We start from the raw sequence: 11,517 nt of genomic DNA, 5'->3' as shown, positions 1-11,517 counted from the left end.
AAAATAGAATAAGAATTATTTGGTTATTTGATCGAAAATTTGTAATAAAGATTAGACTGTAAAATTATTGCTGCAGCAATCAATTTAACAATATGACTTTTTTCTACATCTGTTACTCTTTTGTTTGACGTGAAACGCAGTACAAAGTCTTCCTGTTACATTTATTAGCAAGAATTTTGTCAAGATGAACGCATGCAAAATATTCGTGGTTTTGATTTTGTATTCAATACAACTATTACAATATGTCAATATCGGATGGAGCCTGAAAGGAAAAATATGCCAGATAGGAACATTTTAAAGGACTCAGTCATTAATTTTATTAATTGCATGGCATCAAATGGTTTAAATACTTTATCAACACCAGTACTAAAGTTGTGAATATTTCTATATTACGTTCTATGAAGCATAATGCATTGGCAGACGTCTTTCATTTTTCTTTTAATATTTGTTTTTAATATAAAGTTGACAACTAGATTCCGACAGATATCACTGCCCTGGTTACAAAATGGACGGATATACCAAAAATAATCATTCTTCCGTCAATCGGTATTTTCAGTCTCAAATGTAGTCTCTGGACTTTATCGTTATGCCTGCGAAAATAAATCTGATTTCAGCACATAAGATTATATCGACAAGTTACAGTATATCTTTTGAAACACTATCTTATATACAGATAAGCAACCGATTTCTACAATAGGTTGTAATTATTGCATCTAAGGGGTAATTATACTACATCCTCGTCCTAAATTTCACCTCTTGTCAGTCTTAGATCCTGTTCATATATCTTCTGATTATCAAGAAGAAGTGAACGAAGAGGCAGTAATTTATTCTACGATTGAAAATAAAAGGAATCAAGTCAAGGACAAACATATTTTTAATTAGTATTCATTTAAAATTTGACGTCATAAATGGGCACCTAATGAAAATATTGCAAAATAGGCGAATGACCTGTATTTGTTTCAGTCCTTGTGCATTTGTCATTGTTTTACTGTTCTGTTATGGGCAATCATAACATATCTGCTTATTTGTATTTATCATATACTTAGCATTAATATGATAGCTTTTGCATATGTGTAATGAACGGAAATACACAAGCCATAATTTCCCACCCGGGCTGATAACCCATATCAGGGGCGTCTCGTGCAAAAAAACCCATAACAGTGCCTCTCGTACAAGTTACTTCTGGTATTTCCGGTATCGTATGTTTACTTTTCCATTGTGGCGTCAGATATTTTTTATTATGACGTCAAAATTTACGGGAACTTTTGTGATGTCCAGTAATGGCGGACAAATAGCGATAAGGTTTAGTGGATCCAGTGGTAAATCTGTTTGTACAGAACCAACTGTTATTGAAAAACATATGTTAACATGGCTAAAGCCAATGCTATAGATTTTCAAAATGATGCTAGTTTACAATTAGTATTTGCTAACAAATGCCATTGACAATTATGAATCATCTCATATAAATGTAGTAATAATGGTCATAAAACTGTAAATACTTCCTCCATGCTTCCAGCTACCAAATTTTTAATGTTTCAAAATGCCTCTATAGGAAATGGTAGCAATATATATGGAGGTAGTGATGCTTTTGTTGGACAATTATAGTGTATTTGTTGGATTCATGATTTAACTTCTTTAAACAGTTTTTGACTGTTTTAGTTATTTCATTTGTTTATTTGCCTTACATAAAACAATTGTCGGAAATATATGATAAAGAGATTAATACATGGCCTTTTCCATATCGGCCCGGGTATCATCCCTCGACCCATATCAGCACCTCGACTACGTATCGGGCTGATATGGGGGTCTCGGGATGATACTCGGGCCGATATGGAAAAGGCCATGTATTAATCTCTATATATTATTCTGCGCTTCTGTTGCATTTGCTTCTAAAGATAAGATAACATAAAAATGTTTGTGTATTCATAGAAATAAAATGTATAATAGTCAATACAAGTTTAAAACCTGTTCGGGTGTCTGTTAAGTAAAAAGCCAGGTTCTTTCAGTAGTTTCGAAAACTATTGCGATGTTTTTATCAATGCAACAGAAAGGTTTGCAAAAATTAAAACTCGTGTTCATAATCTTGATTTTTCTTTACATACTTTTTTGCAATAACATTAATTTGATAGCATTAAGCAAGGATTATATATAAATATAAAATGTAAAACCTTAACGAAGAGTGGAAGGATTGGAAATGAAAGAGTAGTCTTGATGGTTCCACACAAAAGCACCCCTTTTGCAGCCATATTGCAAATGGACGGTCAAAACATAAAAGAAACGGAGCCTTGATCAAGAGTCATCAGTATACACATTACAATAAAAAAGATATGCAGGCAAAACAAGGAGAGTCATAATTATAACTCTTTAATTGATAAAATTGAAGGTGATGAAATTAGTGATCAATTAAATTATAATAGTCCATTACTTTTAATCAAGCGGTTGAATTACAAAGACAATTATTCACAGTTAAACCAGAGTTTGCTGTGTGTTTGTTTATTCTATATTGTTGGTATATGGAGAAGGTTGAGATCTCACAAAACATGTTTAATCCCGCTAAATTTTTGCGCCAGTTCCAAGTTAGTATTGTATGTTTTTCTTTTAATTTCGGTTCAATTATATGTATCGGAGTTTAGTGTGACGTCTATTTTCGTGGAGCTAAAACACATTTTTGTTTAGGGGCCAGCTGAAGCCCGCCTTCGGGTGCGGGATTTTCTCGCTGTGTTGAAGACCCATTGGTGGCCTTGGTTGTTTTTGCTCTTTGGTCGAGTTGTTGTCTCTTTGACTCATTCCCCGTTTGCAATCTCTATTTTATCAATTAACATACCAATGCCAACCAAATTCATATATTTTGTTATCAAACATGTCAACATTGATATTGACTAGGATTCACAGAATCCTACCGGAAGTTATCTGGTCACTACGATTAAGACAAAGGAGTTATACTACGATAATCAAGTATAGTATTCATGCATGTATAGCGAGGAAAACATTCCAACAACTGTCCTGATGACAAATAACCATCAGGAAAGCAACGTCTTTGGAATGTTAGTATTTTTCAAGTATCATACATGAAAACTTTAATAAAAACGGTCATGATGACGAATAGCAATAACGAAAGCAACGGAATGTTAGTAGTTTCCTGGTATTTTACAAATTCTATCCTCATGAACGTTTTACTAGTTTGCTCCGATCGAAAGTGTCCTTACAATAAATGAAATGTACGTATTTGTAAAAAGAAAGTTCTTGTTCATGTGCTTATATACATTTTCTTCTCTGGTATTTATTTACACAAATATACCAATATCTCCATGGTAGTGTAATTTGAAATGAAAAGCTTAGAAAAATCTTGTCTGAGAGCAAAACCATATGACTCAGTAAGATTATCTTTTGATGTCAACATGGATTTAATAGACTTATCTTTAACAGAAAACAGCTTCAGATTTGGTGAAAGGTATTCTAGTAAATATACATTTCCTTTTCTGTCGGTTTTAATATCGATCACGTGATTAATATCTTCTACAGAAGCAGACCGTACTGTTCCATCTAGTCCTACACATTTCAATTTTGAAGGATTTACTTCATCAGCTTGAGCATAGTAAAGTTCAAAATTTTCCCTAACTGATATTGAATGTATTGGGCCTCCTCCAACATCAAATATCTTCTTTGATTCACCTGTATTGCTTATTATGTATATTTTTCCGCTACCACCAAGAACAATTTCGTCGTGAATAAGAGCTATACCATAACAGGTGTCCTGCACTTTAATCAAGCGTCCCTTCTTCATTGTTACTATATCTACAGTTTGAATAGACTGTATTTCTGGTAGTGTGACCCATGCTGTATTCTTGTCTTCCTCCATAGCTATCCCCCACTGTTTCCCATCCATTTTAACTGTTGCCAGCTGTTTGCCTTTTTCTGACATAACTAATAAATTGGAATTTGACCAATTACACAGGAGCAATGTATTATTTTTTGTCACACCAATGCCGATGACCCATGCATCAACAACATTGAATTTAACATCTAGCTGAAATTGAGTTGGAAACATTCTCTGAAGACTTTGACCTTTGCTGTTTAGTGTCACTGAAACATGTGGTATTAAACAGTTATAAAATAGTTAGCTAATACGAACAGGCGATTTATTTTTAAGGATGTTCGCTCCTCTTCTTTTTGATTTTTTGTCAGATATTCGGAATCCTCTGGTTTTATCCATCTACTACCAATTAAAAATTTTGCCCATTAAGCCCTACTTTTCATTTCATAATTTTATTACATATAGTTTTAAAAGTCATAGTTGAAAATCTTATAAAAACCTTGTTATTTTTTCATAGTTTTTGAAAGAAAATGCTGCCAATGTTAATTTTATGAAAAGTCTAGAGAGAATCATTTCCCGCCTAATTTTCAATGGCTTATTTTTCAAAAACAAGCACACGGACCTATCATTTTTTTCTTCTTTATAAGTTCAGTTACAAATATACTATCAATTCATAACAGTCTTTTAAAAAGCTTGTTATTTTGAAACAGAGTAGCAAACATCCTTAAATGTTTGCAATCTGCTGTACCGTAAAACTACTTGTTTGCTTTATAACTTTTTTCATCTGAGCGTCACTGATGAGCCTTATGTAGACGAAACGCGCGTCCGGTGTATTAAATTATAAGCCTGGTACCTTTGATGACTATTTACTTCTTGTTTCATTGCTTTGTAGTGTTTTACAATTGACTGAAATTCATTCTTAAATATAGAGAATACATTTACTTCTTTTTATTTTCTTTTTAAAAAGTAGTATGCTTTATTTATACTAAATGATATTATTGTTATAAATCAATTATTTTCATAACACTTTTCATCAGTTATTTTATATCATGTTTTTGATTTTTTAAGCGTATAGTGTGATATTCAATTTTGAGTAAATAAATTAATCTAATACTTTCCCAAAAAGTTTTAAAAAAATTGCAGTGATAAAGAAATGTTTGCAATTCTCTTTAACATTATATAAAGGAGTGACTATATACTGTTTCTCAAGTTTTTAATATTTGTTTACAGGGCAGAAATCATTGTAAAAATTTCCAACTCAATTTTTTATTATCTTTTAAGTATCTAAATATAAGAGACATATTATGTTTTATTTTCAAATTAGAATCTTCAACTTGCATGTGACATTAATTATCATTGATATGGTCATAATTATAAATTAATTGTTTACAAAACTTCGAATTTTTGAAATACTAAGGCTTTTCTACCTCAGGAATAGATTACCATAGCTGTTTTTTGCTAAATGTTTAGGAATTTAATCCCCATTGCTCTGCAACTTCGTACTTTATTTGGCCGTTTTATCTTTTTTGATCGAGCGTCACTGGAGAGTCTTTTGTAGACGAAACGCACGTCTGGCGCAAATACAACATTTCAATCCTGGTATCTACATGTATGATGAGTTTATTTGCAAAATACTTTTAAACATTACAAAACCTATTGATGTTTCTTTGTTAGATTGCATGAGTATATTATAAATATTTTTTTTGTTACTTTTTGTTTTTCATTGTTACTTCCCTTAGGCTGGTTATTACATTGGACTTTTCTGTGCATATTTCACATACATGTTTAAACCTAAAACGAGGGAAGTAGGGACAATCATTATCATTATTATAGTGTTTACATGACATATTTACACTACCACTAGTTACCTGTAATTGCTGATGTGTTCTCGTGTAAGTGTTTGAAAGTGTAGCTGCATTTGAGTTATAATGACCACGATTTTGTGTATTTGTTCCAAAACCCTGTGATTGCACTGACACATTGTTTTGTACTGTGGGAGATGTGATGTGTAATAGCCAACATTTACCGTGTATGTTTCTCTAAGATAAATTTGGCTTCTTTTCTATTTTTAGCCTGAACTGCTCGTCATAGGTGGCCCAGTTTTCTGACATCGTTGCAGGTAATCTTATATCGCGCATATATTTTAACAATTCCTGTGCCCGAGTCCTGTATTTCTCTATGTAAACACTCATAAAAACTATGAATGCTGAAGTCCATTCATTTATGAACAAATAAAGACCCATCTTTTTTTAATGCAAATTACCCACCTTTTTAATTTAAAATCGCCCTCGTCAATCTCCTCAATTTCTTTTTGCGTTCTCAAAAGATAATGTAGTTCAATAATCTTTCCCTCCCAAATCTTTTCCTTAATTTTAAAAGGCACGTGTTCCCCCACGGTGTCATGAATGTAAGCATTTTGTGTCAATTGAATTATTTGTGTTTTCAAAATTTTTGCGTGACGGGTCGTGCCTAAAAGGATGGAATGCCCGTGCACCCTCCTCCGACTCATTACCTGATGATATTTCAGCATTTTCTTCTGGTCCTTGTGTCTCCACGTGTTCCACCTCCTGTATTTTCCTGTCCGTTCGTTTACGTCCAACTCCGTCCTTCTCTTGGGTGATGTCTACGTTCCGAACTCCCTGTCCTTCTTTCCTGCTGGTCGTCTTCCTCTTCTTTCCAATGGCCCTAGATGGCGACCCCCTGGCAGCTCTTTTGTTTGGCATCTTTTAGTTTTTAAATAATTAAACTATTTCCTGCAGCACCTGTTTCGTTGTCGAAATTGATGAATAATGGCCCGTTACAAGCACATTTAATAAAAACATATATTTTAAATTTTAGATAGATTTATTGTGAAATAATCGGTTCATCTTTCACAGTAAGTATCCGTAAAACAAAGACTTGATGAGAAGATTGAATGCATCATATGTGTCAAATGTGCTGCTTTCAGATAATTGTAACATTATGCCGTTGTTCGAAAAATTACGATTAATGTTGGTAGTTTCATCAGGGCATGAGATTCAGGAAACGCCAAGTTATTGAGATTAATTAACTAATGTATAGTTAGTTACATCTAATTCAACACAGCCATTATTAATTCAACCAAACAAAAATCTTGATTCTGATGTACATTAACACTCAAAATTCTTTCAATTTCTCTTCTACAATTTTTAGAAAATTGTTGACATGGAAAAATACTGCAATTAAAACATGATGCGAAAAAAATGTCCAGATGAGAAATTCCATTGTTCTTTCGGTTAATGTTGCTTACACTTTGCTTTGTTCACAAGTTTGTCTTTGAGTTAATAGTGTCGCGTATAAATTTGTTAAAACTATACCGGTATTATCCCATTTTTTTCAACCTGATTGGTCAGAGCTTACCTTTACAGCCGATTCCAACGAGTGTGTAGCTAATGGTAGAATCTTTGGTTAGCTTCCTTGCTAGCTCAACCATGAAATCATTATTAGGTAAGGTACATCCAGCCTTTGGGTGGAGTCAATAGTTAAGCAGAGAACCAATCAGAATTAAGTGACAGAATATAAACATTGTAACACTAGTTTTACAAGTCAGTTTAAAAATAAGTTTTCAATCTAAATTTAAAATTTAATGATAATTATTAAGATCATTCACAAGCATGTTGTAGGTGTGTTTGATTTGCCAATTTTATTTTGATAAATGGTTAAAAGTTAAATGAAAGCTGAAATTCCTAAAATGTTTTCTTCTTCGTCAGACATTACAAATAACAATATATTTTACCTGTCTGTTGAATTTGTTACATCAAGTTAATAAAATGTAGTTGGATATGATTGACAAGTGCTGACCGTATTCACTTTTACACATACACATATGTTTACAATACACCCGGACAGGTAAAAAAGATTGGAAGGTGTTCAAAAGTACATATGACCTGATCATTTAATCTAGGTCAGATTAAATCGAACTGAAGTAGAGACATAAAAATTGGTCTTCATGGCTGCATTATTTATCTAACACTAATAAGTAGTTAACAAACCAAGTGGATGTCCATAAATTCTGCAATATTTTCAATTCTAAACTGCAGTTGTTTGCTGGGTTTTTTTTTTCGTTGCAATTTTAACTAAATATAAGTACTACAACCGTGCATGATATTAAGTAGTATGATAATTTTTCTTTTCTGTGTGAATATAAAAGATTTTAGTTCTAAAAAATATGCATATATAAAGAAAATACATAACAATGTTTCATGCGTGGGGAATACACCAAAAGACATTAATTTACAAGACTGCCTATTCCCGGCGTAAATATTTAAAAAAAAAACAACGTGACTCCGCTTCTGATTATTTGTAATAAAAAGATTTTTTAATTCAATCAAAGAGTAAGAAATGAAATTTCATTTACAAAGTAGTCTCGGTAAACCTTTGTATGAAACATACATATATTATAAATAATAAACAGGCCATTGATATAAATGTTTTCATTGGATGATAATATAGCGCTGTGCTCCTCCCAATTTTAAGGTAATAATCATTTCATGGTTGAGCTAGCAAGGAAGCTAACCAAAGATTCTACCTTTAGCTACACACTCGTTGGAATCTGCTGTAAATGTACAGAAAAACGTCTATTTGAAGACATTTATGATAAGAATGATTGCCGATATATTCATTATTACTTAATTACTTTTGGCCATCTATCAGTATGATCAAACAGCAATACAACAGAATTCAGTGTACGACAAAGGATGAATAAAATAGTTTACAATTTATAAAAATGTATATGTGCTATAGCCTGAGTGTTTTAAACTTTCGGATATTGTTTTATTCTACTTAAAACGAATATTAAACGTGATGTACAAAAAAAAAATCACAAAAACAAATGAATTATGTATACCCTAATTTTCTTTACTTTTATTATGCATCTGTTATTATCATTATCTTTAAAAAATTTGAGTAGTCCCTTCCGACTCCATGTCATGACAGTATTGAATTCAACAAATGTTAATGTTTTCAACGATCACATACGTATTGAAAATTTGAAATCGAAATAAGAATATATATGCTAGTTCTACTGTGAGATAAAAATCTCTAAGCTTTATTCGTCAACAATCAGATCTTGACATTATGTCAGTACTTTGACTTAACGTGTTATACCAGGAAAAGTATTGTAATCATGTATTTAACTGATTTTTCATCTCGTTGTATTTACACCCAATATTACGTATTTTAACATGTTTCTGATATTTATGCTTACCTTGACTTATTTTTAACAATTCAGCACCAGACTGCAGTTATAAACTTATATAGTTTTAAAGGAATATTTACCTGTCCAATGCAATAAGAAAAATGCCACTGGTTGACCTGGACTAAAGTCGAGCGATGAAAGGTAGATAACTTGTGAATGTTTTCTACCTGTGAAGACTGTGAATTTATCGCATTGTTGTAAAAGAGCAAGCGTTGAAGTTACCTTTTCCTTTCTGGTTTATATTATATGCGATTAGAAATCAAGCAATGTCATAATGGTTACATCTATTATCATATCAGTTTATTCAGACACTGACCAAAAATAAGGGGGAGGAGGAGGACGATGATGGATTTGATATTGTTTACAAGACAATCATTTTTTTTTGCTATTATCAAAAACAAACATGTATTTTTAATTGCAGTACGAGAACATCAGTTTTTCTTTTTTCTTTTTTAAGTTTTATAAATTTCCTTCTGTGACAATTTATTTTCTTTAAAAATCGGATATATCTGACGAGTGATTTAAACATACTAGATTTAATCAGCGGAATTTTCAAAATTTTAACTATAGTATAAGGACATAAAACTGCATGAAATGACGCATGCGGAAACACTTTCAATTTGAATTAGACCTACCCTTATAAAAATGTTTTTGTCTCTGAATTCATTTAGGTAAGCAGAGTTGTATCATTAAATTTATTTTACTGAATGTTCTATTTTTATTGACTTTAAATTTTTTAATTGAAAGAAATAAGCAATGACTTCATGATTTGAACAACATTAGAGTTATTGAAAAAGTTAAAATTGCACCAGCTGTCAAGTTCATGTCTACCGATTTGACTCAAATTCTCATACTTGATTCATAACAATGTAAAACATTTATCCAAACTAATAAAAGTCTAAAATAAACAATTAACAAGACATGGGCATGATAATACGTAGCATCGTTTCGTTTGTATTTTAGTCTAGACGCCATCTAATTAACTATCGAGTTTACCTCCATTTGAAGTTATTTGATGACCATATAAGCGACGTAAACATAAATATAGATATAAATAGATGAAGCGAACTCGTGCTATTGGATTTTTCTATGTCTGTTAAATTTCCTATTCTAGAATATAGCAAAGTGCTCTCGACCAATGAAAGTGTAGAATTTGGTGTTCCTTAATTGTGAAGAATGAATGTAAATCATGTTCTTAGTAAGGGATTATCCTTTTGTTTAGGCCTATTTACAGTTCAAAACAAAGAATTTGTATAAATGAGCTACAACTGCCTGAAGCACATTTATTAGGATTATTGATTTAAAGTTGAATTTTGACACAAACAAAAATGATCAAAATAAGTTTGAAGTTTACTTGTGCAGTACAATTGATACCGTTTGTGTTATCATGTAAATACTTAGAACTTTCAAATTACAAAAAAATAAGCAATATCAAAAAGAAAAAGAAAAAAACTTTAAAAATCAAATATAACCTAAATCTTTAGCTACATGTATTACGCTTATCAAAAGTCATATAACTGTATTCGCAGTTAGTAAGAATAGTCATTTCCAAAATACCGGTACATACAGGAAATTGAATTTACTTTTGAATGTCGTATAAAAAGCAATTCCTTTCAAAATTTAAAATTTAGTTAATTCAGTAGTATTTAATGTAAAGAGCTGGAATAAAATTGGCTGTGGAATACAATTTAGTTGTAACTCTGATTTTGAATTTATCTAATTGAACTGTAGATAAACAAAAAGATAATTCCTCACTAAAATATTACATAATTTACACTCATACTCACAATTAGGAAACTTATACAATTTCTACAATTTCATTGTAACGTTGTGTCATCTAATGTCTAAAACACAATTTATTAAAATTTCCCAAATTAAAAGTAAGTCCTTACATCACTAAGACCAACACATAAATGAAATGCCTAAAAGAGAAGTCATTCATTAATTATAAAAATTTCACGGACAATGAAACAAATTCTTGAATAGAACCAATCAAGAGATCATTTGAGCCTTGAGCACTTTACAATATTCTAAGTTTGTAAGAGAATGATAATCCCTTTCATCATGATAAGTACTCGCTAACGCTCGTACTTAATCATGAAGAAAGGGATTATCATTCTCTTACATATACATAGATTGCAAATATATGTTTATCAGCGTTTTTACCTGAGTGTATAAGAATGATTTTTTGTGAATCGAATCAGTCAATGAAATGATTTACCTTTGTTTCACTTTCAATGTTGACATTCTTTTCCTTTAAATAACTTTACACATACAATTCACGTGTTATCCTTGTGTAGCTAAGGGGTTGAATTGAAGTTCACATGAATACGGATTCAATGAGGTCGAATCGTTCACTTGCAAGTGCATAATTCATCATCAATGTTTCTAAGCTTATTTTGACAAAATTGAACCATACTGGCTGCTAAAAGCGAATAATTATTTCACTATTTCACTTTCATTAATGATTGAACAAAAGAAATCATAC

At 31.5% G+C, this 11,517-nt stretch overlaps 1 protein-coding gene across 1 annotated transcript; it reads right to left on the bottom strand.

The window, feature by feature from the left end:
- Positions 1-292: 292 nt before the first annotated feature.
- On the bottom strand, positions 293-9,167 carry LOC127711988 (uncharacterized). Its single transcript, XM_052218146.1, has 3 exons — positions 9,110-9,167; positions 6,327-6,576; positions 293-4,083 (listed from the first exon to the last, which is right to left on the bottom strand). The coding sequence occupies exons 2-3, from the start codon at positions 6,535-6,537 to the stop codon at positions 3,281-3,283; spliced, it is 1,014 nt and encodes a 337-aa protein (XP_052074106.1). The 5' UTR covers positions 6,538-6,576; positions 9,110-9,167; the 3' UTR covers positions 293-3,280.
- Between the last annotated feature and the right edge of the window lie 2,350 nt (positions 9,168-11,517).

Source organism: Mytilus californianus, unplaced genomic scaffold (genome assembly GCF_021869535.1).
Source record: "Mytilus californianus isolate M0D057914Y unplaced genomic scaffold, xbMytCali1.0.p SCAF_8, whole genome shotgun sequence".
Taxonomy (NCBI): domain Eukaryota; kingdom Metazoa; phylum Mollusca; class Bivalvia; order Mytilida; family Mytilidae; genus Mytilus; species Mytilus californianus.
The sequence above is the reverse complement of the archived record's forward strand: the minus strand, read 5'-3'. Positions and strand labels throughout refer to the sequence as shown.

Excerpts from the sequence above, each read along its gene's own strand:
- LOC127711988 (XM_052218146.1), bottom strand. The coding sequence starts at position 6,537 with ATGCCAAACAAAAGAGCTGCCAGGGGGTCGCCATCTAGGGCCATTGGA. Across the intron at positions 4,084-6,326 it reads AAATGCTGAAATATCATCAG|TGACACTAAACAGCAAAGGT; the intron begins GTAATGAGTCGG and ends CACATGTTTCAG.